The sequence below is a fragment of the Malurus melanocephalus genome, unplaced genomic scaffold (genome assembly GCF_030028575.1).
Source record: "Malurus melanocephalus ecotype Western Australia unplaced genomic scaffold, MMel_1.1 scaffold_30, whole genome shotgun sequence".
NCBI classification, from domain to species: Eukaryota; Metazoa; Chordata; class Aves; order Passeriformes; family Maluridae; genus Malurus; species Malurus melanocephalus.
In genome coordinates this window covers 3,338,559-3,366,140 of record NW_026623262.1, presented here as the reverse complement: position 1 = coordinate 3,366,140, position 27,582 = coordinate 3,338,559, and the positions used below count along the sequence as shown (strand labels likewise).

Below are 27,582 nucleotides of genomic sequence, written 5' to 3'. Positions count from 1 at the left end.
GGCTGAAAACCTAATGAATAGGTAAGAGGTGTGTAAAACTTACTGCTGAAGGATTGTTAATGCTGATAGATTTTGTGGATTCAGATGGAGAAGGAAGGCCTTGTTTGAGAGCWGTTAAATGTGTAGAGATCACAGTCAGTTCAGGGTGTCCCAAATGAAAACAGGTGGGCAATGGAAAAGTATTAGTGGAAAACAGAATAAATGCTTCCTTTATTCCTTCTCTTCTCCCAGCATCTGCTTATGGCTATGGTCTGATATAAGATACTGGGGCAGATGGACGTTTGCTCTGTCCTGGTATTGCTGGTCTTACATACCAGAAATCGGTTAAATGATATTGAAATGATATTTTAGTAAAAGCACACACATCACTAGTCTGTGTGCCAAGCAAGAGTTCCTGATAGAATTTGAATTTCAGTTTGCCTAGTCTTCCATTTGCAAGGCACTTATTTTTATTGGTGGAACAATGCAGTTTAAGGAACGTATGTTCTTTGCCTGACAAAATACCAAGAGGTTAATTTGATTAAATGTTGTTAAGAATTACAATGCAGTAGCAGACTGTATAGGAAACCTGGATTTCTTAGCCATTATTCCCTTGAAAATATTGTTCTTATGAATGCTTATAATTATTATAGTCTTGGGTATTTTTAAGATACTTATTTTTGTTGTGAAGAAAGTAAGTTAACCTCCAAAGACATCCTTAGACTTGTATGGAATAAGAGTCTGAAACCACTGGAAATTATTTTGAGTTTGATCAAAATAAATAAGGAAAAAGTCTAGCTTCAATATGGTTGCTGGTATTTTTCCATAAATATATTTGAGAAGATTTCTGATGTTCACAGAAGACATCCCTTAACATAAAATGTCCATTTCCATTTGTGATGTCAGCAGCTTAAAGATGTGTGCCAAGGTATCAATACTGATTATTTCTTGAACACAGATGGTGAGAATTTTCTTGCATTAATTCACTTCATGGCTCAGTCAAAGATTATTGTGTGATTTGTAATGTGYGGCTGGATATGTGTAGAAACTAATATTTGTTAAATTTACTTTTAAAGTAGCTAAATAGGTTTAATATTGTGATAGAGGAAAGTTTATTTGGAACAGTAACAGTAAAACACTGTGCAAGTGCGTGCTGGAGAGTTTGAAGATGCATCTCTGTGTGGGTGCTCTGAACCAGAATTGCTCTCTGACCCTGCAACCATATGTGGGATGCTGTGAATAAAATTCACAAATTTTGCAAATAAGATATTTATTTCAACCTCATAGTGGTAATCCTACATATAGGTGTAATGCTAGCATTTAAAATTTGGGGGAATAAAAATTTGTGTATATTATGGGAGATTTGAAGTGCTCTTTGTCACCTGCTGTGTTTATCCAACAGTGCAAACTCATCAGAAACTGGCTTGTTTGGTTTTTGGGTTTTTTTGACATGCCGATCAGTAATCTCTCTGTTTGATTTTAGTAGTTRGTACTAGGATTAGGATTGGATATGTAAATTTGATGTGTAGGTGCAGTTRCCACACTGGAGATAAGAGAAGTTGGTGGGAGATGTCAAAGAACTTGCTTAAAATACTTARGAGATGTTTGTTGGAAGTTGTTGGTACATGCCAGGATGCAAAGCCGACATTGTGGAGCATTTTGGGGTGAATGGGGKTTTTTTTGAGGTTTTTTTGACAAGTGACTCTGTTTTAAAGCAGCTGATCAGCCTGCCAGAAAATAAGTAGGTTTCTGTGTATAACTTAKTAACTAATGTAGTTTGGTATAAAAGTGAAAATTATCTCTAGACTTAATTTTGAATGTCATGTTACTTAATGTTGACTTTTTAATCATAAAATATTTGATGAATTCTGCATGTTCTCTGAAATGCATTAACTTATCCTACTTCATGCATTGCTTATGTCACAATTCAAAATGTTGATCTCCAGATTTTTTAGAATCTCATGAAAATTTCAAATAATGTTTTAAATTACTCATTACCCTTTATTCATATAATTTCTGAACAGCAGAACAATGTAAAATATTAAAACAACTCAAATTAATGGCTTCACCGGACAATTTTGAGTGTATTTTGATTTTCAAAATAACAGTACATATAATTTTTTCATAGATGAATCAGTAATTCCCTAGAATTATTTTTTTCTGCAAAACATTSTGTAGACCTGTTGATAATTCTGATGCAGATGGAGTGAAATTTAAATTAGCTTAAAGATATTTATTATTAACCATTTTAGTTTGCCGTCAGTGTAGTGCAGCGTGCACCCAACAGTTCTGCTGCTAAATGAAGTGAGCACATCCTGAGCTTGGTGCAGATATCCACAGGCACAGGTGGGAGTCTCGGCTGTGTGCCCCATGCCGGGAAACACATGGCACTACACAACATGGGGCAAAGAGCACGCAGTTGGAACGAGAAATCATTTTATGGATACCTTGGATATTTGTGCTCGTTCATACACGGGCTGTAGTTTCTAAAAAGGGCGTACGCATTTTTGTTTTTAACATTTGTGACGCAGACAGYGCTCTAATGTAGCTGTCCTTACTTTGTGCAGAGAAGCACTGGTGTGTGAGCTTGTTTATGTCAATATTTTAATAATTTATCTTTATAACTGCTTTTGACTATATTTATAGTAACATTGGCACCCTGTGTACAGAAGATACAATCAGTGCTGAAAGGAAACCTGCATCCATCTGGAAGCAATAAACTTTTCTAAAAGACTGCACAGTGTTACTTAATCCTGTGATTTCTTACTGTGAGTGAAATTAAGGTTTGGTTCAGTTGTGTCACATCATATTGGTATCAAATCTTTTGTAAGAGCTTTGTCATACTGTTAAGCTACAAAAAAAATTAAAATTGATGAAAGTCTGAGAATTTAATTTTTCAGAAYTATGCATCATTGCAAATGGAGTCAATTCTGTATAATAAAAATAATTGTAATACCAGAAAGCTTCTGGAGTGTTGCATTTTGTAAGCTTTCTCTTTATATGAAGGGCTAATTTGTATACTGCACAATTGACTAAGAATACCTTAAACTGGGTSTTGTGTTCTAAGTAGTTTTGTATGGTACATCTATCATGTAGTATAAATTGTATTTTTGATCTGACAGAATATTTCACAAAGTTAGAGAAATATGAATAGTTTCCCGAAGGAGAAGTGGGGGAATATATATATATATTATTATATATAATATCTATATTATAAAGGACATATCACACAATTCTGGGGTTTTTTTGGTGCTTTTAAGTTTGTTACAAATGTGRTGTACATGAACAAAATAGAATTCATTCACCCCTGCAGGCAAWGTGGTGTAGCCACTGCATTTTTCCTGTTCCTAAGTGGGATCAGGGAAGGGTTTTGTGCTTGTCAGAGGATTCTGGTGGTGCTATTGCTGTCTCTTGCCCTTGGGCTAGTGTAGGAGATGCAGGTACAATGACATGAAGGATGGCAGTTTTCTTCATRAAAGTCTGAAAAAAAAGATAGACCTGAGATCAATGAGGATAAAGCCAAATGTAGAAGTTCATGGATGAGCTCATCTAGCAGCTGATGGCTCTGATACCTAAAAGCATGACTTGCTTTTTTTTTTTGTATGTATTATCAGTAGTTTACAGAAGGAAATTGACTTCTGTTTAGAATGGGCTGCTTGTTCTTTTTTCCTGAAGAAAATGTTTCTTGAAAATTTTTTCCAGCAATTAGTAAAATGCCGGTATTTAAGGCATGTTGAGTTCCTTGARATGCTGATATTTAGCAGTACGGATGGTTTCTAAATCTCTATTTGAGGCTGAGGCAGATTTGATGCACGTAAGACTCCAAGTAAAATTATTAACTTAATTATTAACTTGTATTTGAGCAAACTCAGTAATGGCATGTGTCTGTAAGAGATTATTTGTTTCCCTACTTCCCCTTGTTTTCTGAAATGACAGAAGTAATTGCCATGATTGCAACATAAATTGATAAAACACTGTGTATATGTGAGATTTTTTTGAGGGAATGTAAAATTAAGCTCATGTTTCCTCTTTGGGGATTCTTTGGTATCTTTCAGGTCTTCTAGTGTATTTTATTAAATYATGTGAGCTATTAGATCCCAGTCTTCTGTTTATTTCAGAAATCTCTCTTGAAATGAATTCCATTTTATGATGGCTGTATGTTTGGTCTGTGTAAGACCAATCACTTAATCTGATGCTTATGTTTTCAGAGGTTTTAGAAAATTATGGAAATTGCTGATGCTTTTTACCATCTTGTTACTCCAAAGTTTCTTACRTAACTCCTTTCATTTACTAAATGAAAAGCCTCAGTTTCGCTGCTAAATGAAATGTTTGCAGCTACTTTTCAAACATATTGTCAAATTTGGCAGTATGTGGGCCATATTCTTCACATAGAATGTAGAACTTTCTATAGTATATTTCCAGTGACCTCTTTCTTGCTGTGGTGTTAATGAGAAAATGTAATTATTTGAAGCAAAGYCTTTGCTTCATGCATCCTCTCAAATGTTTCAGGATGGGAGTCAGTTGTTGTTTGCCTTGCTTCCTTCCARCTTACCTTGTTCTAGCATTATTCCCAATAGATCTTCTCGTTTTTTAAATTCATCACCTCCTTCAAATCCTTTCTAGTAGAATGAAGGGGAAAGTCTTCCTTAAAGTGCTGTTTTCTGTCTGGAACAGAGTTAGGCCTCGTGCTAAAACCTTAATCATGCACTTCTGTGGAGGTATTTATTCAGTAAGCCATTTGACTTTTTGAACTGCCAGTTTCTGTATGTTTTTCTCACAAAATTCTGCCATTAGCCTGTAGTCCATAAACAAAGAGAGATGTCTACTGAGCCTTGCTACAAGAGGAAATGCCTTTTCCATGACTTGCTGGACATCAAGGAGACCCAGGATGCTGTGTGAAAGTGTCACTCTGAGATCTGGACGTGCTCAGAGGGGAGGTCCCCAGGCCTGGCCTTCCTCCACAAGGCATCAGCTCCAGCAGAAACAGCCTCTGAGCTGTACTAAACTTATGCACTTACAGTATGGGACCAACTGAACTGTTCACGTTCAGTCTCCCAGTAGCCAGAATCATCTTTTGTTTTGATTCATCCAGAATTAGATAGAGCAACCACTGTCAAACTTTCTCAGAGCAGTTTGTCTTTTGCCAACTTTTAAAGCTGTAGTGAAGCTTAACCAAATTTAAAGTGCCTGAGCATGGTCCAACTCAAGACTTCAAGGGCTGCACCAAATATTTGCTGAAGCTGCTCTTACTCCAGTTGCTGTGATACAATGCTGTGCACAGGGGCTGGATCCAAGCAACAGCCCTCGTGGTTGGATGGGGATGTTCAGAAGCTTGAGGATTAGTTTTTAACAGATATGGCAGAGAACAGGGATTAGAATCAGCTAGTTGTGGTGTCTTGGGGAAAGAACCATTTGAAAAGTGGTGAGAGACAAGGGGAAGGTGAAAGGTAGGAGGTTGCAGTTTTAGATGGGTTTGCCCATGCTGAATATAGTAAATTGTTAAAAGTAAGTGAAATTGTTCTGTTACATAATGTAAGTTTTTATCTCGTGACTGCGATTTGCACTGGGAAATTATGGGACATTTGGGGTTTTTTGCTAGTACTGTGTTGAAAAATTGAAATCTGAAGTGCAATTTCATTACAGTTATTTTTTTTTATTATTATTCTTCATAAAACTATTCCTTTTAGAGGTAGCTGTCTGTGATGGAAGTTTAAAATAAGACAGCTTCTTTTAGCTAGAATAGTGAATAACTCCTTGTCCAGTGAAATGTAACTGAAGGTGTCATAATAGTTTCGTAAAGTGAAGTTTCATTTTGAGACAATTTTTTTAATGTATAAGATGTCACTAGAGCTCTAAAGAATTAAAAGAAGCCATTGTGCATCTTTTCCAGTTCTTACTGACTCTTGATCTGTGTGACTTTTGGGGAGGTAGCAATTGGAAGTGAAAATGCATAGTAGGTTGGCTCAGACCATGTTGGCTTCCTGCTGATGAAAGGAGACGCTTCCAGCTCTTCCTTCTTCCCTGCTGTGAATTTTCTTACCACTTTATAAGCTCTGGTTTTATAGGACTTGTGTTGAAYTGATTATACTGAAGAACTTGTCAGAAGACTAAGCTGGGGAGAAAAAGAAAAATGGGCAATCTCTGTTACTTTAGGGAGTTGCTTTGGCTCAGCTGGGTTTTTCCCAGAGCCAGACTTCAGGAAAAAGGTTGGACTGCACAGTCATGGCAGGGGAGTTGAGGGTGGCTSTTTGTGCTGGGAGAGGGATTAGCAGCAAGGTATTGCATTTGCTTGGCAAAATACATCACTTCAGCCTAAGATTCTCTGGAGAAGGAGAATGAAAATGGGTTTTATCCCTGTCAGATGTTTTTAAGCTCAGTTTTCTGCCCTGAAGGAATACAGCTGCTGCTGTGAGTGAATAGCTGCCATTAAAAGGTAAAGTTAGTGGCTGCACCCTGCTTTTACTCTCCAGCTCTGGAGAAACTGAGATGCATCTCTTCAGTCCCTTGTACTTTCTGAGCTCCTTGCTGCTCCCAAGCAGGTCATTGCACACAGTCTGAGAAATGTGTTTCTAGGTTAGGGCCCTGCTTGTGTTACGCTTTTCCTGCAGCACCATTTAAAAGGAACAGAGTATAATCTTCAGACARAAATCAGCCCCTCTCCAGCCTGGCCCTTGCTGTACCACCTTCTCCTCAACTTAATGTTTGATACTTCTGGCAAGCAGAAAGTAGAATTTTGCCATCTCTGCTAGAAGAGTAAGAGGCATAGCATCAAATTTTGCCAGAAGTGTTGTATAACTTATCTTTTTGAAATAAAATTCATTCAAAATTCATGTGTTTTGAAAATAGCTTTTATGTCTCATATTTAGAATATTTTAATTACGTGCTAAATAGCCAGACAAGCTTTACAGTGTTCCTTAGTTTTTCTGGCAAGAATGATCATACCTGCTTTTCTCACTGCCAGCCCTTCTTAATCAATAAGTAGCTGAAAATTGTAGAGGTTTTATGAATCAGTTGCATACTGCTTACTGTGCTTTGCTGATTTATAATGAGGGAAAAATGGATTTAATAACTGATGGATTAATAGGTGCTGGTTTATATGCATTAGACATTACCATATTAACTATTCCTAAACATAAATTTATAGGCGTGTTGTCTAAACTAATCTAATTTTAAATTCTATTTATTTTATTTTTGGGTTTATATTAATATAGTTATGCTTTACTGAATGTCCTGAATGGTTATTTTGAAAGTACTGTTCATACAGTGTAGGATGGTCTGTGATCAATTTTATAATAAAGAACTGTTTTATAATAAAACATTTTAATAAGTACTGATTGCTGAATTTTGCTTTGTATAGTCTTTATGATTTTTAAAAAAAATTCTAATTATTTCTGTAACGTTACGCTGCATTCAGCTGTATCAAACAACTACCAAGGAAGTAAACTTTGAGAGTGCAAWAGACAGAGAGCCTAAAATGTGTAAAAGATTTCTCTCTCCATTGTAGTCCGAGGGGCTAGGTGCCTTGCCAAGGGTCACAGGAAGCATTTGTGRCCAACAGAGTGTGACACACTTTGTTTTGTGTCCAGCTCTTGTACTTGAATTTTCCAGACACATTTCATGTGTATTTTCTGCCGTTTTCCACGCACTCCAAATATTTGTTATGGAAATTGAGTCCTTAAGTGCCACTTCTAAATTTTGTGCCTCTGTGCTAAGGTAACAGTCCAAAAGTGTTTCCTTGTTGAATTGTTGGTGTTTATATTTTAATACCACATTTTCTTTAAAACTGTTCTATTTTTCAGTAGTGCTGCTTTTTTTTCTTYGTGTATGTTTTTGTCAATTTTACTAAAAACCTGAAGTATTTCTATTTGTTTAAAGCCTACTTTAACACTGTTAACTAATTAAAACTTTGCTTGCTATTCACAATTAAACTCTATTTGAGTGTATTAGTTCCTCATCTTCTGATTTAGCTCAGCATGGTTGATTTAGACATAATTTTTTGTTAAATAAGAGATTAGACTGCCATAAATRGGAAGAATGTAGGATAGTCTCACTGCTTGAAATTAGTGAGAGGATAAATAGGGGCATAAAACTTCCTAGAAATTAATCTATCCAGGCAGATTTTTCTTTTTTTCATGCGGTATTTGGAAAAAAAAAAAGTGGACATGTGCAGAAACTGTGAGTACAATTAGCGTCAAGCAGATAAATGCAACTCTAATCCTGTTTATGCTCTACATCAGACAGATGTGCTGAGATTGATTTGGACAAGCCCTTGGCTTATAGTAACTTTTTTTTAAAGTGCCGTATATTCTGGTTTTGTTAGATCTTTGTTGAATGTTAAGTGCTGTTAGTTTTGCTCTTCCCTAACGCCTGTAACCTACTTTAGACTTTAGGTTCCCTCTCTGCTTTCATGATGACAGGGCAGCCTGGTAGAAGAGATTATCTTTATTCCTTGTAATTAAATTGACTTTTTTTTTTTCCCAGAAGATACAAGAATAGAAAGTGGGTACTGAATTAAATAAATAGCATGATATCTAATAGATGTATACTTAAATCTCTTGCAAGAACAGATGGTACCCAATATCTTTCTAAGTAATGTGAGAGGACAGTTAATGTCCTGAAACTGCTTGCAATAACCAATATGATACAAAYGAGCCAATACGGTTTTGAAGTTTAAAACAGTGTCTAATCCAATAAATACTTTATTTCAAAAGTAAGCTTGGTTGTTATCTCACACCAGAAATGTTTTATAAATACAGCTCATGGCTTAAATTTTCTTTATCTGAGTTTTTTTTATAAAATTTTACTGCCTTTGCCATGGTCTTATTTTTGGTAAGCATAGAAGATGAAAATTATAGAATATACCTGGGATTTTATGCAGATTTCTCTACAACTTTAATAAAATTATGCTGTCTAATCCTACTTGCTAGTTGCAAATTAAAACTGGACAATGATGGTTTTTTACAATTGGGCATTCCTAGAGTTTATATSCTTCTTTGAGGTGCATGGAAATGTATTCCTGTAAAACAACCAGAGTCAAATACTGGTTTTGAAAGTCTAGTTTTGCCTAGTATGAATGTTTTATTTTACAAATCAAAAGTTTTGATATGCATCTGAGCATAAGATATTTGCAAATAAGAATTTGATATTTGCAAATAAGAATTTGATAAATACAGAATAAGAGGAAGATACACTAGCAATGAGTAGCTGGCTGAAATAGTTGTGAAAAGATAATGCAGACATTACCTGGCTTATGACTAAATGTCAGTCCTTAAAAGGTAGTGAGGAATGAAAAGTACTGTAATAGGCCTTCATTTTCCTTGGCTTGAGAAAGACAGGCTAATGTTTGTAACTTCTCTGTGGTGCGCATCCATAACATTGGCATGACAGAATTTGTGATGTTTTCATCAAACAGAATCTGTTTTGGGTTTTGCTATTGAGAAAGTAACAGTTGACAGAGCTATTGTTACATTTGGGAGAGTTTTTGAGTTTCTAGCATTCCTTGCCTCGGCCTGCAAAGGGGCCTTTATTGGTCTGCTGGATCAGATCTGCTRTAATTGCAAAGAAAGCAGGGAAATTTTGCTTTCTGTGTCCAAAGAATCTGATACCTGCAGGAACGGTGAYGTTTTTCCTTCAGTTTGTGTATATGACTTTGTTTTTAAGGAATAGGAATGCAGCTCAGGAGAGCAGAAAAATGAGAAGCCTGTACCATAGTGGCTCAGCTGATAAATCTCCAAAAGGCTCCTGSAAGTGAAGTGATAATGTCTGCAGCCACAGCATCCATGTGTGTAACAGCCTCAAGACAAGAAAACCTTCACTTAGCCTAACACAAATGTCCCCTGGCATGAGGATCTTGAACTGTCGCAAGAACGTTTCTGAAACTATTTTTTTTGTCTTCTGAACTGAATTCATAAATCAAAAATTAAATTGAAGATGGGTAACAAAGTTTTGATATATTCRTCTGTTTTTGCTTAACTGTTTTCTGGTGTGTTTCTGATGTAAGCAGAAGGCAATGGTTGTAGCAAATGAAAAAATATCCTGAGTGTATAGTCAGCTTGGTCATAGCAGACCTTCTTATCTATGATTTAGGAGTATGCAACTGTTATGATTTGCAGTGATTTACAATAAAGAATTCAGGTTTTGAATGCAAATACAAAAAAAGTATTTCTTAGAGTGTGAAATTTTTAAATTTTTTTTTTAACAGAAAGCTGAATAATTTTTGAAATTGTGTTGTTTGTACAGCTGGAAACATAACAAAGTTGATAAAATAAAAGACTGGTGATTGAGGGATATAATATGCAATAAGTTTCAATTCAAGCATGAACAGATGCAAGAAGTAAAGCTAGAGATAAAGCCTTAACAATATTTTTTTAGTTGTTACTCCCCGTCATATTGGTAATGCTTTTTTTTTCTTTTTTTTCCCTTCCAGGTGATCCCAATGTGGCTTTACAGTCTCAAGAGGAGATTATTGAAATGAAAGATGTATTTTCAGTAAAACTGAAACGTCGTCGTTTTGCAGGGCAGAAAAAAGGTGGTACTTTGTTGGGTATCACAATTTTTAAATTCTTGAATAAAGAAGAGAATAAGCTCACAGACTGTGCTGTCCATTTAAATAACTTGAGTGAAGATCATTGTCAGTCGTGGTTTAGACATCTGAAGGAAATTCTGAATGGTAAGCATTAAATTGGGATTTATGTCATATTTATTTCTATTGGCAATGCATGAGGTTTAGTGAAGCTTAGAAACATTTTGCCCATGGAAATTTAGACACAGATATGAATGTTATTTCTGGCAGATGTTTACTACTGAAGTTTTCCATGGTGAAGTGTAAAATTTAGGAAAGTGACAGTAATTGAYTCATGTATCTGTAAAAATGAAACAAATTGATGCTATTTTTGGAAGTGTTTTGGAAGCTGCTGAAAAGAAATAGTTTATTCTGACTGGAGAGTCTTCTGGGAAATCTGCTTCTGAAAGAAATAATATATTTTGTTGATTTTTCACTTGAAATTGCATCACACCTGATGGTACTACTATAGTTGCACTTCTGGGAACTCTTCAGGAACTTTCTGGTGATGTTTAGGAGCTTCCACTTGAGACCTCCAGATTCTTTGGGAGACTAATGGGAGAGACTTTCCTCATCTTCATAAATTCACAGGAGGYAGTGCTCTTAGGGTGTTGTAGGACTCCTGTTGTATAATTTCATACAAAATTCATTGGTACTAGTGGTGGAAGGCAATTCTTTACTTTAAAAATATCTTTCTGTGCTTGCCTAGGCTAATGCCAATTTCAGAAGGCTTTGTTTAACCTATTATAGGGTTGTTTGTTTGTTTATTTGGATTAGTTGGTTTTTGGTGGGTTTTTTTTTGGTTTTTTTTTTTTTTTTTTTTCGTTGGAAGACACAGAATACAGCACACTTTTGATTTAAATAACATCCCCTCCCCAATAAATTGACATCCCCTCCCCAATTCCAGACTCTCTGATTTAGCTCCACAATGTGCCTCTGTTTACAGGTTATAGCAAACGAGTTTGTTTATTACAGAAGAAAAACTGTGTAGCTTGTAACAGACTGTTAGAACTCCAGCTGAATTGTTAAAAGTTTATGATTTCCAGATTATGGAATTCAGATCTTGTACATCTGTAGTGTTTATAACAACGCTTTGAATACTGATTTTTGGTGTACTTCTRGTAAAGTTTCACAAGCAGATATTAGAGAAACAACATGAATTATTAATGGTGCATTCTTACATTGTTTGTTTATGGTATGCTTTGAATTTTCCCAATGAAAATGTGTATTAAGAAGTGCCTTCCCTTTTCCCTTTTTGGARGACTTTATCATGAAATATCTCAATCTGCAGAAGTGCCAGGATTCCTGTAGATCTCCAGCTACCCATAAAGGCAAGGACATTTGCATAAGGAGCAAATGTCTGTTTTGTTCCCAGATTACCCTCCATCTATCAGGAGCAGTGATACCATATGTTCACAGTAAAAAAAAGCTGCAGTATCTCTTGCTCAGGTTGTCTTGACCTCGAGGTGCAGCCTCTGTTTTATGGCTTTGTAATTGGAAGCCACCTGAACCTGAAAAAAAGTATTCTGGGCAATGCCATTTCAAGTTCCTGCTCCGGTCTTTCTCCAGAAGCTCAGAGCTCACACAGATTTTTTTTGGATCTCTGATCAGTACATTTTTTCTCCTTGCCTTCTACTTCAAGAATAAACGGGACTCAAATGATAAAAATAACAGAACAAACCCCTCATAATTTCAGTTACTAATGTGTATATTCTAAGTCTGAACTAAAAGTACACAATGCTGTTGAGGTCTGTTGATTTCTCAGTGACTGATATTTCTGTGTGAAACAATAATAGATTTTAATAGTTTTTGCTGCAGCTTTATTTTTTTTTTCAATATTAGTGCTGGAGTCATTGTTTTAATGAACTCAAATTGTCTACTTCTGGTTTTATCCTTCTAAAATAGTAAAAATTGCTTCCCCACCCACCCTCCCACCTCAATCTATCTGATCACAAAGTAAATTTTCATTAACTGATGCATTATTTACTTGAAGGATTTTTTTATTGTTTCTGGGCTGGAGCAAATTAAAAGCAGATGATTTATCAAAATAGTATGTATATATATTTGGACAGTAATATTTAGACATTCTGACAAATGAGAGCACATGTTACTGACAGCTGTGTTTCCTCTGCAGATAAATGTAATTTCTACTTGTTTACCTTACTCTTTGACAAGTTTTTAGATTTTTGTGCATATACATTAATTAAGGAACAACTAGAGAAAGTTTATCAGTGATGATATGAGTTAAAGTTTGTCTGGAGTTTTCTAATGAAATTTCTAAACTTTTAAAGAAGATTTTTTTCCCCCCTGAAATTTCATGTACACAGTTTCCTTTTCACTGTGTGATTTATGTCTGACAAGAATGTTTTGTACATGGTATTTCCCTGTGTATTTTTATTATCTTCATAGTGAGTGTCCTCTGTTGCTTTGACTTTGCATTGAGTACTTCAATTTAAAGTTTAACTGGGCTATAATTTTTTATGAAGCCTGTTGTTGCATAATTGAGCACACAGAGATATAATTGTCTAGAATTTAGTTACTGTGACTGCTATTATGCTTTTTCATGTGTGTGTGACAGGGTAACAAAGTTTTTTTACTGTCGTATTCCCGTATTTAAGTTCTGATTTTCTGACAAATGTTGGTGCTGTTCCAGTGCATGCCAGCTGGGTCTGAAGAGCTTGCTGGATGATGTGGTGTTCGTGAAATCTGATCTGTACACCACGTGTGTGTTAAASTGATGTAGGAGAGCCACTGCCACCTTGATGCAACTATGGAGCCTTGGCTCTGGGCTGGCTGCTGCAGAGCCCCAAAGGGCAGCTCAGACGGAGTCTTGTGTGCTGTTATCTTATGTCAGTCCTGGTGCACACCTCACTCTCAGTGCTTTCCATTTCTGCATCATATCTTTTTGTACAGGACTTAGGGGCATGGTGTGTGGGGACACTGTGTCAGTAGGATTCACTGTTCAATCTAAAACCCTCTGTACATGCAAATACACAGTCATTCTTAAGAGGTTGAGGCAGGCTCAGAAATGCGAGAAAATGCATAGTTGTCAATACTCATCCATTTGAATTTATTTTTTTTTAACAAGACAGTTGATTTGAAAAAGCTTTACTTAAAAACTCTATAAACTAACCAAAGTCAGTAAATATGGTTAGGAATAAATGATAAAGTAGCAGAAAAAGTGCAAAGTGCATTTTGTTTTTATCTACTGCACTGTCATATCTATCACACTGGGATTTGATAYGATTGCCTGAAACTTCATGCATGAAGTTTTAATTAAACCATTAATGTTAAACATTAACTTGGGTTAGTTAATATTAACMGYGGTGTCTCCATAGTTACATTAACAAATCCATCCCGTGTTGTTCGTTTTTCTCATGTATAATATTCCTAATGTTGGATGAAGTATTTATAAATGTAGGTGGCAATGACACGATGCTAGGCTCTTAACTTTTGTAACATAAACCCATTTTGCTAGGGCCAAGGCCTGAAAGCAGCACAGATGTATGTCTGAGCACAGCGTCCCTGCTGCCCTCGCAGCCTTTGTTTCCAGAACACCCTGATTGACCCACCACCCTTCATGGTTCACTGATTCACTTGATAGATCAAGTTTAAACTAGTGCATATTAGCACATTTGTTAGCACTGGGGGAACAGTTGGCCTTCCTGCTTTCGGCTGTTGGTTTGTTTCAAACGGAGCAAACAATGGCAGAACACCAGTTAGGGAGCACCAAAAGGCTGCCAGACGGGGATCAGTTGCACGGCATAGTCACTGACATTGATTCATTCAGAGATGTCGTTTAAAGRCAATTAAAAGATTATTATTTAAAAACACTTCAAATAAGCTTCGCAATAATTTTGTGTGAAAGTTTAATCTTTGGCTGTTACTGGATATGCTTTCATTAAACTCGCTCTTTTGGTGTGTTCTAAAGTGTCCAGTGCACATCAGGAATGGTAAAGTAGTAAATTTTGTCATCCTTGCATGTYAGTTKGCMATTATTTGGTACAAACAAAACCACTTCCGTAGTGTAMCATCTCTGCTCAAAAGSCTTGTTTGTGAAAAAGAATTCTGTAAATGCAATATTTTATCTCTCTGAAAAAGTAAGTTGATTTCACCTCTTTCACAATGAGAAAATTTCCTTTGCATGGTTTGATTTGCACTCTCAGAAAAGAAAAGCATTGGATTGAGCTGTCAGTTTTGTTGGGTGTTACTTTCATGTGCCTGCTGGGAGTATGTCTTTAAATTCCAAAAGATTTTTTTTGTGGTTTTATGTTTGCATTTAGTTTCTTTTTTTGGTGCCCAAACTTTGAACTTCACACCCACCCTGTTCCTGAATCAGGGCCTAGCTAGGTTATGGGATATACACCTTTTTTCTGGTTCTTACAACTGTTTATTAGTTGTGTACACAAAAGTAATCAATACTGTAATTTAAACATAAGTAGTGCATATGCAAAAAGAAATTGAGACTTTTTTAGACTGTAATTTTCTTATCCTGGTAAAGTATTATACTAGTTCTAATATTAAAAATTCATTTAAGTTATTAAAAAAATGTCAGGTTGTATGTAATCGTAAATGTTTTGTGTTTTCTTTTTAGGCTTTCAAAACAGACCAAAATCCTTGAAAGTGTTTGTTAATCCAAGCAGCCACAAAAGAGAAGCTGCWCATGTTTATTATGAAAAAGTTGCGCCTCTTTTTAACCTTGCTGACATAAAAACTGATGTCACAGGTAAGTTGCTTCAAAAGCATGGCTTAACCCTTTGTGAAACTGATATTTAGGCATAGGAGACAATTTGAATTTACTGCTAATCCTCTTTGCCTTTGACTGCAAGTAGTGCATTTGGAACTCTGGTTAATACAACACAATGTATTTTGATTTTGTCAAAAAAAGTTTTAGTAATTCTGTTATGGATTCAGTATTTTTCACCCATAGCAATCAATACTAGTAATGTATTGTTGGTATTTTTTAAAGAAGCATTTTTTAGGAAAATTTAGTATCTGGCAGTCTTATAAATGCTTGCTCAGAGTTGTTCCTGCATTATGGTGAACTTAGCCTTGTTTGGTCACAATTTTTAAAATAACTTCTGATGCAAGCTGTGAATGTAATTTGTAAAGGTTTTAAAAATATTTTTGCTAGTGGAATAAAAACAGTTTTAAGTTTATTTTTCAATTATTTGCATTTTAAATTTGAACAGGAAAATTCAGCTTTGAGCCAGAAAAATTTTGAGTGGTTTATCCTTTAATTAAGATTATTTTGTCAATGTTGAAATACTATTGTGCTTATTAGCTGCCTAACACTCCTCCTACAGGCAAAAAGASAAAACTACATTGCAGTTTTCAATGCTGGTAGAGAATTAAATAACTAAGAACTATGCATTGAAAAATACCAGGGTGGTGGTGGGTGCTGAGTGGAAGCCCTATCCACTGGGTCCATATTCTAATAAAATGAAGCAATTTATTTCAAGTAAATTTGACTGAGTTTTTTTCCCTCCCATAAGCGTTTTGGGTTTGATGAGGTTGGAGTGTGCGTCTTGTTGTTCCTGCTTTTTTGGAACATGGCCATTATGTACATAACTAGTGGCATAGAAAGGTGTGTTAGATACTGAAATTGTCAAGGCTTTTGTATGAGTTTTGCACTGAAGGTAGTTTACATTTAGACTTTTACATTTACACATATTTATAGCTTAAAATTCATTGAGCACAAAATTTTATTGCAAATTTCAACCTCTGAAGTGGCTTCTAGTGCATACAAAATGCARAATTTGCAGGTTACTAAAAACACCYCAGGCCATCAGGGACTGACTGTGAAAAGCTGAATGACAGAGTTCCCCTCAGCCAATCTTGTATACTGGTAGCAATTTTTGCTTCCTCTTTGATCAGACTTTCCAGATCTTGTTCTTCATTGTAACTTCTCTTGGAATAAACTTCTCRTGTTTATTCTCTCCTACACAAGGACGTACAGCCATCTAAAGATATGTATGTAAACAAGTGAGTGCTGAAGTACCATTTAATTTTTCTAATTATTTTTGCATTTTGGGGGGTTTTTCCTTTTATTTTTCATGACAAATTACTTTATATGCTACAGCTGTATTAATTTTGGTAAAAAGAACCGAAGGTCTTACGGAGTGGATTTTGTTTTGTTGGGTTTTTGAGTTATTTTTGTTACATGCAGTAAGCAAATCTCTGAAGTGCTTAGTGCACTAGAAAAAGTGACTTAGCAAATTTAAACTGAAGCAATACTTTTAGCTGTAGCTAAGGTGAAACAATAGCTCGAATCTGGCCTCTTTGAAGAATTGGGCAATCATTTATGTTGCAGCTGGGATGTGGCTGCTAGGATATGAACAGTGAATCTTCCAAAAATTGAGTTCTACAAAAGCTGACTCCACTGAGTTGAGATACCTGCAGTACTGGCAAACAGTGATAATTGGAGGTAGTATTTGAGAAATATATTAGAACCTTGCAAAATCTTACACACAATTAAAGAAAAATAAATAGAGGAAACCCTGGCAGAATCCTAGCTTGTCTCACTTCTTTTCCTAGTTTTGTGACAGGAGTGCCAGTGTATTGAGGTGTCACATGAAAGCATGCCCTGTTTTGAAGTGTTGAACTGATTGTATTTTGCTTTTCCTATATGCAGAGGCCAAGCCCTTAGTTCTTGTTTGCGGTGTGAGGAGGTGTTTTTGGTGTTTGTGTTTGGTGTTTGGTTTTTTTAAGGTGTTTTTGGAGTTCCTTTGACTGYTCAAATGAGCTGCACCTCTGGTGTCCTTCCTTCAGGGTGCTGTTACCTGACCCTTAAGAGCAAAACTTTCTTGAAAAATAAAAGCTTTATGCATTAGAAATGGTCAAATAATCATGAAATAATATTGTTGTGATAATATTTTGGTCAAATATGTAACCTGGATCCTTCTCAGATAATGGAAGAAGCTTTTTTTCTATTACCAAAATATAACAAGTAGGGTTTTTTTTGGTTGGTTGATTTTCCCTCYGAATTGGAACAGTGCCAAATATTCAAACACATAGCTTTTTCCAGCTATCAGAATGATTTATACATGCCCCTCTGGAGATTGTCAAGGCTGCAGAAAACTTCTTAAATATGGTCTTTTAATGCCTGTGTTGGATGCTTCCAGGTTTTTTTCCTACTTGAATTATTTTCTGCATGTTCTCCCAAAATTTTTCTGAAACTCCATTTTTTAGTTGCCTTGTTGTAAAGATGTGTCAAAATGGATCCTCTATAATTCTCTCATCAAATTTGAAATTTCTTTTCTTGGAATTCCCCAATCTTAAGCCTTGAGCAGTTCTTCTACATAATTTCTAAATTTAAGCTATTAGATTCAGAGAGATGGAGTTAATCTGGCTAACATTRCTCATTTTTACTGCCTTTATTGATTTCTCTGTAGGCATGAGCCCTCTTTATTTTCACATCCTTGTTCTTTGAGTGAATTAATTTGGTAATAGTAAGCATAACTTACATTACATTGGGAAAGCACTGAGCATGCTTTCTGTTGCAAAATAAATCTTATTTACTGTTCCATTTTAATTAGTCCGTACTCATAACTTTCTAAATGTCATCGTGTTCATTTACAAAGGCATGTAACCTGGTAACCAACTCTGTGTTTTCATGGGAAGAGTTTCACAGCTAAGCAATGATAAGATATTTGAACCCCTGTGCATTTTTGCATGATGCACAGTTTTATGGCCATTCTTCACACAGCCTACAGATACTGATAAAAGCATGGCTTCCATTGGTAATGCAAAGCTGAATATGGCAGCTTAAATGTGCTTYGATATTCCAGAGAGGCCCTGCATGGAAGTAAATTCTGTAAATGATTCCCAGAAGTTATTATAGTGTTTCTGTTTTGATATAATCAAAACAACTCTAGTTTTTAATTAAGAATTTTCAAAACACCAAGCATTAGAACTTTGCTGATACTGATTGGGGACTTTCAAAGTTATAGGCAACATATACTGTTTTTTAGTATGAAGTGTAAAAATTGTGTCACTTTTGTTTTGATTTTGTCTTCCTTTTTATTTTTTTAGGAAAAAAGATACACACTCACTATATCTACATACGTACTTGAGTGTGTGTGTGTGTGTGTGTGTGTGTATAGGAAGAGATAGAGGTGTTTTCAGTTCTTGTAAGCAGCATTTGAACAGTCTGTAGAAATATTGTTGGAACAGGTACAGATATGGAATGATTGTTTTAGACACCAAGACTAATAATTTTAGCTGTGTTTAGGAACACTGGAGAAAAGCCTTGAACTATGCAAGCACCAGGGACAGACAAGCATGAAAGATTAATGTAATTTTGCATATAATGATGCACATTCTTACACAAAAAATCCATCTGCAAGTGTCATGTCAGTCAGCAAAAATCTTTGATGGGTGGCTGCAGCTGAGCTGTCTCTTCTGGCAAAGCTGCCCTAGAAAATGCTAAATGTAGTTATGATGCTTTGTGCCATCTGTAGTATGCCAGTTTATCCTGTCTTCGCTGGCATTTACAGTACTATATAGGGTATCAGCAAACACAGAGACATCAATGTGGAGTGACAGATTCATTTCCTCCAGAGGCTATGAACTCTGGTGTATACTTGTGCCACCTTCCTCTGTGTGTTATATTCTGTTGTCACTGGTATTTGGCTTGATTTCATACTTCTGTGTCTAACTCCTCTTATTTTTGATTTATCAATTTGCATATCCTAACACAAAGGCAATTAAATTTGATTGATCCTGAAGTAATTCAGTCTTAACTGAGGGTGTGCTTATTTTCCTGAAGTTTACCAACTGTGTCAGTGCTAAAACTTGCATTTTGATGCAACAAACATCTTGAATTATCTGAATTTAAATGCACTAAATAGCTGTGTATCTGATAGCAGCTGAATTTTAATGTTTGGGCTGTTAGCTAGCATAACTGCAAAATATAACTTGTCATACTTTTAGTGTATTAATGATTTAAAAAATAATCTGAATTTAATTGCTCTGTGTTCCTTATGTTGGATGGGCAAAATAATTTAAAACCCTTTAAAATGATCTAATCTGCTGATAATTGATGTTTTCCACAGTAACTGAATATGAAGGACATGCTCTCTCAGTACTTAAAGAATGTGATCTCCAGGCATTTGATGGGTAAGTTGGTTAGTGATTATGATTATAAGGTTCACCATTCAAGTAAAAATGTASACATGGCAAGACAACTGGTTCTTTTTTATTAATTTTTCACACTGTAAGCAGTAGAGCAGCACACAATTTCTGCATTTGGTTTTCTCTCTAGGAGGGTTATGGTTCCTTACATGTTAAYAGCAAATGAAGTAAACTGAAGCTTATGGTTTGCAGCAGTAAACTGGAAGTTTATAACTCAGTKCTTTCTGTGAGCAACACTCCTATGTGTTAATTCTTTGTCCAAGCTGTTTGTTCAGATATATAATTTATTTTCTCAGATTTCCCCAGTTATTCTATTTTGAAAGACCATAGGCATATGTCTTGTGTACTCTAACGTTTTTGCTATCCACTTTTTTTTTTAGGCACAGTGAAAATTCAGGCACTTGTTCAATTTGGCAGCATACTTTTTCCCCCTGACTTGTGGCTGAGCTTTGGTGACAAACAGAGAGACTGCATTTGTGATGCTGCTATCTCAGCTGGGTCTTCCTGTTTGTACAGGGACAGAAATAGACAATGTCCATGCATGGATTTATTCCCTAGTCAGGAGCCTAAAATATTTAGGATATTTAGAGTCGCCTGGGTTAGTCAGATCTTAGTGAAGAGTTGATTRATCAAGTTGCATTTGATGGTTAAATAGATGTTTCTTCATCTCAGAAGCCTTCCTCAAAGTTTAAGTAAAATTTGTTTGCTCAAGATTTTGTACTCCTCATGCGTAGCAGGTTGTCACTGATTAGCATTGGAATCCCAGGTCCCTGATGGTGTCTCTGTTTCCAGCCAAAAAGGCAACCTTTGATGATTAATGCTAAAATAATAAAAATCAAAATTAGCACCATTTTCGTGTTATTCSTTGGACTCTTCATCTACACAGCTCTCCAAAATCAAAAGAAAATACATCTGTTTTCAAAAKTTTTAATAGCCAGAAGACAATCCACACAAGTCTTTCTGGGTATACAATTTATCAGACTTTAAAGATTTATTGGTTTTGTTACTGTGACAGAAAATTTTAAGCCTGGGAATAAACAAAAAATGAGTCAAAAGACAGATGATGACTACTGATTGCAAGCAGGAAGAAAATGTGCTTCAAACTTTTATATTCTATTCTTCAAGCTATGTATTGTATTTTTTATTTAATGTGGCAATATTTAATTAATAGGGGAAGCATTCCTAAAAATTAGAGATGAAAAATCAGCTTGGAAATAATAATAATAGGAACTGAAGAAAAACGTTAAAGGAGATGAGGTAATTGAATTTAAACATTTAATAATATTAATAATAGCATGAGTTTTTTCTTATAAAGTTCTGACCCATTTTACCTGGTGGAATTATTGGACACAGTTTCACAACTGCATTCATACAGATATATGAAACAAATACAATTTAAGTGAACGCCTCCTAAAGTGATGCTTCTAGCATAAATGCATGGAATGTATTATTACTATTCTTATCATTAAAATATGTTTACTAATTTGGAGAATTGCTGTAATATGTACTTAAATAAACAACAACAAGGGAAGAAAAGGTTTGCTGTAACAGAGCTTTTAYAGGCAAATGCATTCGTCTCTATAGCCACAGCAGGTGGGAGTTTAATTATGTGCTCCAGAAGCAGTGATTAAGTACCTTTGTGCAAAGGATTGCTGGCACTAGGGTTTTAGACCTTGCTAAATCCCTGAAATGCCTGCATAGTGTGTGAAAATAGCTGGTTTCCAGTTTGTATTTTTTTAATTCAGTTGTAATATTTGGTGAGTTGTTATCATAATGACAGTTAAAAGGCATCAGAACATTTGTATGGGTCAGCATTGAAGGATGTAAAGAGCTTTTCCACTGAGACACTTAAACATGTGTTTGGTTCTTTCATCTGATCAGTTTATGTGCATTATGTGTGATGAGGTAGAACAACTTTTCAAGTTGTTAAATATGTTTACTGCTACTCAGATAGAAAGCAGACATAGGAATGCTTAAGAAACATTCAGGTAACACTCCCTGATCTGGCAGTGAAACCCAAGCTTGTTGTTAAAGAAAGAATATTTTTTAGCTTTTTGAAATGGTATGACATAGCTGCCTTCCACTTGTTTGTACAGCTTATAGAAGATTTTGAACTCTTGGGCATTTTTGTTTCRTGACAGGGTGGTTTGTGTWGGTGGAGATGGATCTGTCAGTGAARTTGTTCATGGGTTACTGCTTAGAGCCCAGCTAGATGCTGGAAAAGGCACAGACTGTGTATCAAAGCCTGTCAGAGCACCGCTTCCTCTCGGAGTGATACCAGCAGGTGAGAATAAAAGGTACTGTTACGTTGTGTTAATCATCTGTTCTAAATCCCTCTGGTATGTTTTGCAGTTTTGGCTACTAAAGGCAGTTCTTGATGCTAAAGCTTCAGTTGTGTAAGGGAGTTATTGAATAAATGCCCTAAATTAGTGATTTATATTGATTGCAAATGACTTGATTTTAAATTGTGATGATAATTTATAGTAATGGCACAGATGAGCTCTTTGCCTGAAGGAAGAAGCTGAGAAAAAATGAAACTAAAGTAAGCTTCATCTGATCCATGCAAAGATCAAATTTCRTCCTCATTGCCTGACAGAAATTATACCAAATGAAAACTTTGCTTTCTAGATTTTCCTTTCTTACATCTCCAGTTTCCTTGGCAGGGTTCTCACTTGGATTCATGCTTAGGGTCTATTTTAAAATGGTGGCCCAGAAATACATTTTGTGCATTATATTAAAAAAAGTGCACACAGAAGTGCTTTCTCTCTTCTTTACTTTTACAGACATGAAAATCTGTCTCTCTTGAAGAGTCCTCTTGCTCTTTTATTAACTTGTATCTCATGGTGTGTTTTTGTTTGTTWGTATTGGGGGGTTTGTGTGTCCCTTCTCCTTCCAGTTTCTGCATTTGCCCTTCTACTCACAGTGTTTGTATTTGCCCTTCTTGGAGTATAACTTTGCCCAGCAGGAAGGCTTTAACAAGAACTTTTATGATTTAACCCCAGCCAGCAGCCAAGCCCCATGCAGCTGTTTGCTCACTCCCCCTGGAGTGGGATCGGGGAGTGAATCAGAAGGGTAAAAGCTGGAAAACTCTTGGATTGAGATACAGGCAGTTCAACAGGAAAAGCAAAAGCTGTGCACACCAGCAAAGCCWAACAAGGAATTCATTYGCTTCTTCCCATGGGCAGACAGGTGCTCAGCCACCTCCAGGAGAGCAGRGGCCCATCACACCTAACAGTGGCTTGGGAAGACAGATGCCATCACTCCAAATGTCCCACCTTCTCCCGTTTTATATACTCAGCATGGTGTCAYATGRTCTGGAATGTTCCTCTGGTCAGTTTGGGTCACCTGTCCTGGCTGTGTTTCCTCCAAGCCCCCCATGCACCCCAAGTCTTCTCACCAGTGTGTCAGTACAAAAAGCAGAAAAGGCCTTGGCTCTGTGTAAGCCTTGCTCAGCAGTAACAAAAACATCTCTGTGTTATCAACCCTGTGTTCAGCACAAATCCAAAACACAGCCCTATAGCAGCCATTWCAAAGAAAGTTAACTTTGCCCCAGCCAAAACCAGCACAAATTAGTACAGTCAGGTTTGATTGTGGACTGGTATATGAATTGCTTCTCTTGAAATGAGGAGGATTTTTGAAGTAGAACAGTACTCTGTGGTGTGGATGTTAGCTAAGACTATTTGACATAGTTTCTCAGATGTTTTTAAACAAGGAAAAGATTCATACAGTCAGTAGAACAGCAAATCATTGGTTTAATTTTCTACAAAAAACGGAGCAAGTCACTTTGAACTGATCAAGCAGATTTTTAAATGCTTTGACTTGGTTTGCGCATAGAAGAGCAGTATGTAAACAGAGATTAGTTCCTTGTAAAGGGGCAAGATTACATTAGCTTTTTCTCAAATTAAAAAACCCTTGGTAGAAGAGGCATCAGTCTCGAAGACATGAAGATAATGAATTTGAGAACAGAAGTTCTCAATGACTTACCTGCTCAGTTACTCTGAATATCTCGATGGTGTTGGGATGGAATCTCTCCAGCACCTGACTCCATGTTGTGGTAGGTCACTGTKCCTTGTCACTGGTGCTTACTCTCCTCAGTTTAAGACAAATATGTAATGATCARAAAGGACTTGTAAACTCAAAAGAGTACAGTTTCTTACACAGAATGGTGTAGATTTTTGTTAAAAGAGGATAAGAACAATTTATAAAATGATACTGTGAGAACTCCTAAAAGTTTTTTAAAATGATCTATTGTTTGTTTGTGCTGATATTCCATGAGGTAGTCAGTTAGGAAACAGGTGAGTCTGATACTTGTTCCCATGAAGATGGAACTCTGGTTGGTCAACTTTTTTCTTCCTCACCATAAATCCATTGTACAAAATCATTAGGATTTTCCAGCCAAGTAGAAACAGCAACTGTGTTACAGGATAGTATTRTGTGAGTGGCTTAAAATCTGGTTTTATCCTCTATAATAAGTAGTTAAGACAGCGTTTTGAACTTCCAATCATCTTGATGGGCAGGAGATGCTCTTGAAACAATTTACCTCCTGAAGAGAGAGGTCCAGAGGGGAGTATGTTTTTACTAAAATACTCCACTGAGCTGCCTTATTGTGGTCCAAWTCAAATGGCTGAGATGTGGGGAAGCCTGCAGTTGTACTGCTGGCCATTAGCAAGAGTGTTTGTTGCTATGGGAACTACTGCTAAGGAACTGTACGGAGGGGGAAACAGAGAAAGGGGAGGGGGAACTGGAAGGACATTAAAAAAGCTATCCAGTTGTTACAGAACAAGAGACAATCTTTATCTGATGCCTGTGAACCTTTAGGTCCAAAGAGGTTCATTTAAATAAATTCATGATTTCCAATTAATTCAGAAAATAAASTATTACTGGGGGGCTGTTAATTTCTGTGATATTTCAGGCAAAGAMCCAAAATGTTGGTGCAGTTTTCATCAGAATTTTAGCTATGCTTGACTAGGAAGTCATTACATCACATTTATCTGTTTGGATGGGGGAGACATTAACAACCTTATGAATATTCATGTTGTCTGGTTAATTAAGTTAATTGTACTGCAGAAGTGCTTGCACTTCCAAGGACAATTTTTTTTCTCYACGATTTCTGTTTGGTACCTTCATCAGTCATGCTTTACATAACCTGACGATACTCTGTTCTTACTGAGATGCTTTTGCACTTTTGGTGGGAAGGAGGTTGGATGAAGTCRTTTGTAATGTCAGGAAAATAGATTGATATTTTGAACAGTATTGCATTTTTGGAGTACTAACATYTTCATTGTTTCTGTAAAAAAATGCTGGTAATAGAGATGGAATTGAATGGGTGAAACCTTTGTACATTAAATTGAGTAGCTGGAGTGAGAACTAAAATTGTGACTGACTAATGTGTGAGGGGTGCAAGTCATGGGCATCAAAGGTTTTTAATTTCTGAAGTAATATAATAGTGTTCAGGGGAACAGCAGTTATTGGTAAATATCTTGAGCTTACACAGGGGAAAAGATTACTTGGGAGTATGAATAATGGCATTAAATCCATTCTTGTTGAATCACCACTTAAATCAGAAAAGCTTGAGTTATTACTTTGGTAAACTTTTATAGGTTTTGCTTTGTTTATAGGCTGTGTTTTGGGTTTGCTTATTTGTTTTGGTTTGGGTTATTTTGTCTGGCATCGTGCTTATATAGGACTTAATTAATGAGGTACATTATTCAGTCATTATTGGGATCAAAAATGCTGTTAGGCATGTACTAAGTGGRGTTTTTAGAGAATATGATGGTCCTTGCTCCCACAAAAACAGTGCTTGTTCTGGTTCTTCAACTTGTGGAAGGGTGGATGTTGTACTTAACGTTTTTGAACATAGAGAGTTGGTTTTATCTCTCTAGGAGTCGTGAAAGGGTGGGATTTTGCCTTGTTTACTTCTGGAAATGTTAATGAGCTCCAAAGATTTAAGAGAGGGATGCAATTACTTGTGCCTATCCTGTTTAGTAGGAATGAGATTTAAGTCTCATTAAAGWCAGTTTGAAGATTGGTACCGATTTCAGCCCTGGTCATTTGGCATCTTGCTGCCATCTGCATTGATAAATTACTCTTAAATGAGGATTGCAGCTTAAACTCATACCAAGGTTGATTTTCTAGACTATATTCCTCCTTGTGCTCTTTTATTAGCTTGATATTTAGGGAGAAGTAAAATATTTTTTTCAGAATAACAGCTTCCCTGTTCTSACTTACAGGAAGTAATCATTGACTTGTAGTGATCTGCTGCTTGTGTGTGTGATTTCCTTTGTTTTGGAGAGATCCCCATAGCTGTTGATAAGAGCTGTGTGAYTTTGATTGAAGGAAATATTTGAGTGTTTTTGAGTTACATCTTACCTACCTTCACTGGCAAAGCAGAGCTAGTTGGATCTGSAAGTTAAATACCTGGAGTCATTCAAACATGAAATAATATTGGGCATACACTTGTAGAATTGTWTTTTGGGCCAAATGCAGGGGGTTTTGCAGGTTTTGGATATCTGTTGCCATAATAGATGTACTCCCTTCCTTCATGCAGTRGGAACTCAGAGCTCCTCTCTCTGATGTTATGACAGCTTTCCATGAAGTCCTGAATTACTTTCAGAGACTAAGGTGCTCTAAGGACTTTACAGGTGATCTGTGAGATTCCCAGTTATCTTACATTTTTTTATTTAGAGAAATTATTGAAAAAAAACCCAAAGATAAATTTCTGAATAAGAATTACATGATCCTTTAGAGCTTTGTAATTATGTACATCAGCCTTTGCACATTCAGTATTTTTTCCTACCACTAGCATGACATCCAAGATAGCAGARTTTGGGGATAAACAATTTTGATCAATTTGGTACATGACACTTTAAAATGGCTTATTTGGCTATTGAATGCCTCTTGTTTGAAATGTGATAGTCTTTCCTTTTCCTCTCTTCCGTACTTCAGAATGACAAGTTCTGCTGCTAGCAAGAGAATTTATGGGGGGACTTTTTTTTTCTTTTTTTAAATGCAGTAATTAAAAGTGCTGTATATATTTGTTCTTTCTATTCTGTATCTCTCATGTTTTTACAGCAGTTTGTGTTCACTTTCACAGGTACCACCAATATTTTGGCCCATACACTCTATGGTATTAAACATGCAGTGACTGCGACATTGCACATTGTTCTAGGTAAATATTATTGCATTCATTACTTGATTTTAAATAATAAGGCAACATTTAGTAGCTTGCCAGTTTGTTCAGTAAAGGCATAGCTGTGTCACTGTAAAGGATATTGTAAGGCTTTGAAACCCAAAAGGTTTAAAACCACTTGATTTAGAGTGGACTGGAAAGGTCATGGTTCTTTGAGTAGGGTTCATCTAGCAAAGGTTGAGGACCTCAGCTTCTGGGAACAAAAATCTGCCTTGGAACAATATCTGATTTTGGCATTTGTGCCCTACTATGATGTTGTTTTAATGCACAAAGTAACCTTTTCCAGACATGACTGTGTGAATAGTGCTACTCTGTGTGTGTTATTATGCAATGATTGGTTGCATAATCACTTGATTATTTTAATTTAATTTACCTGCTGAAGACAATAGGAAAACTCACAAAACATCTGAGGAAGTGATTAGGATTGGACTTCTTAGGAAGTATTGTCATATTTTTGAGAAAGTATTATTCATCTTTTTAGGTTGAGGTGCATTTATTTTAAACACTAACAGTTTCTATAAGAAAGCTTTATTCATCAGAAAAACTGTATCACTTGCCATTGKGTCTGCACAGTAAATGTGTTTTGAATGTGCAAATGTAATTATGCGTAAAGGAAAGACTAGGTTGCTCGTGCAAACCTTATTTTTGGGACTTAGGAAACTGCAAATACTTAGGCAATGTTAATATTACCCTCAAAACAATCTTTCTTTATGACTTT

General features: G+C 36.0%; 1 protein-coding gene across 1 annotated transcript in view; it reads left to right on the top strand.

The window, feature by feature from the left end:
• Positions 1–27,582, top strand: part of CERKL (ceramide kinase like) — a 45,233-nt gene that overhangs the window by 9,657 nt on the left and 7,994 nt on the right. The window contains exons 2-6 of the mRNA XM_057363746.1: positions 10,406–10,648; positions 15,135–15,266; positions 19,597–19,660; positions 21,817–21,959; positions 26,769–26,843. Of these exons, the coding sequence (XP_057219729.1) occupies positions 10,406–10,648; positions 15,135–15,266; positions 19,597–19,660; positions 21,817–21,959; positions 26,769–26,843 (657 nt within the window). The remainder of the gene's footprint in view (positions 1–10,405; positions 10,649–15,134; positions 15,267–19,596; positions 19,661–21,816; positions 21,960–26,768; positions 26,844–27,582) is intronic.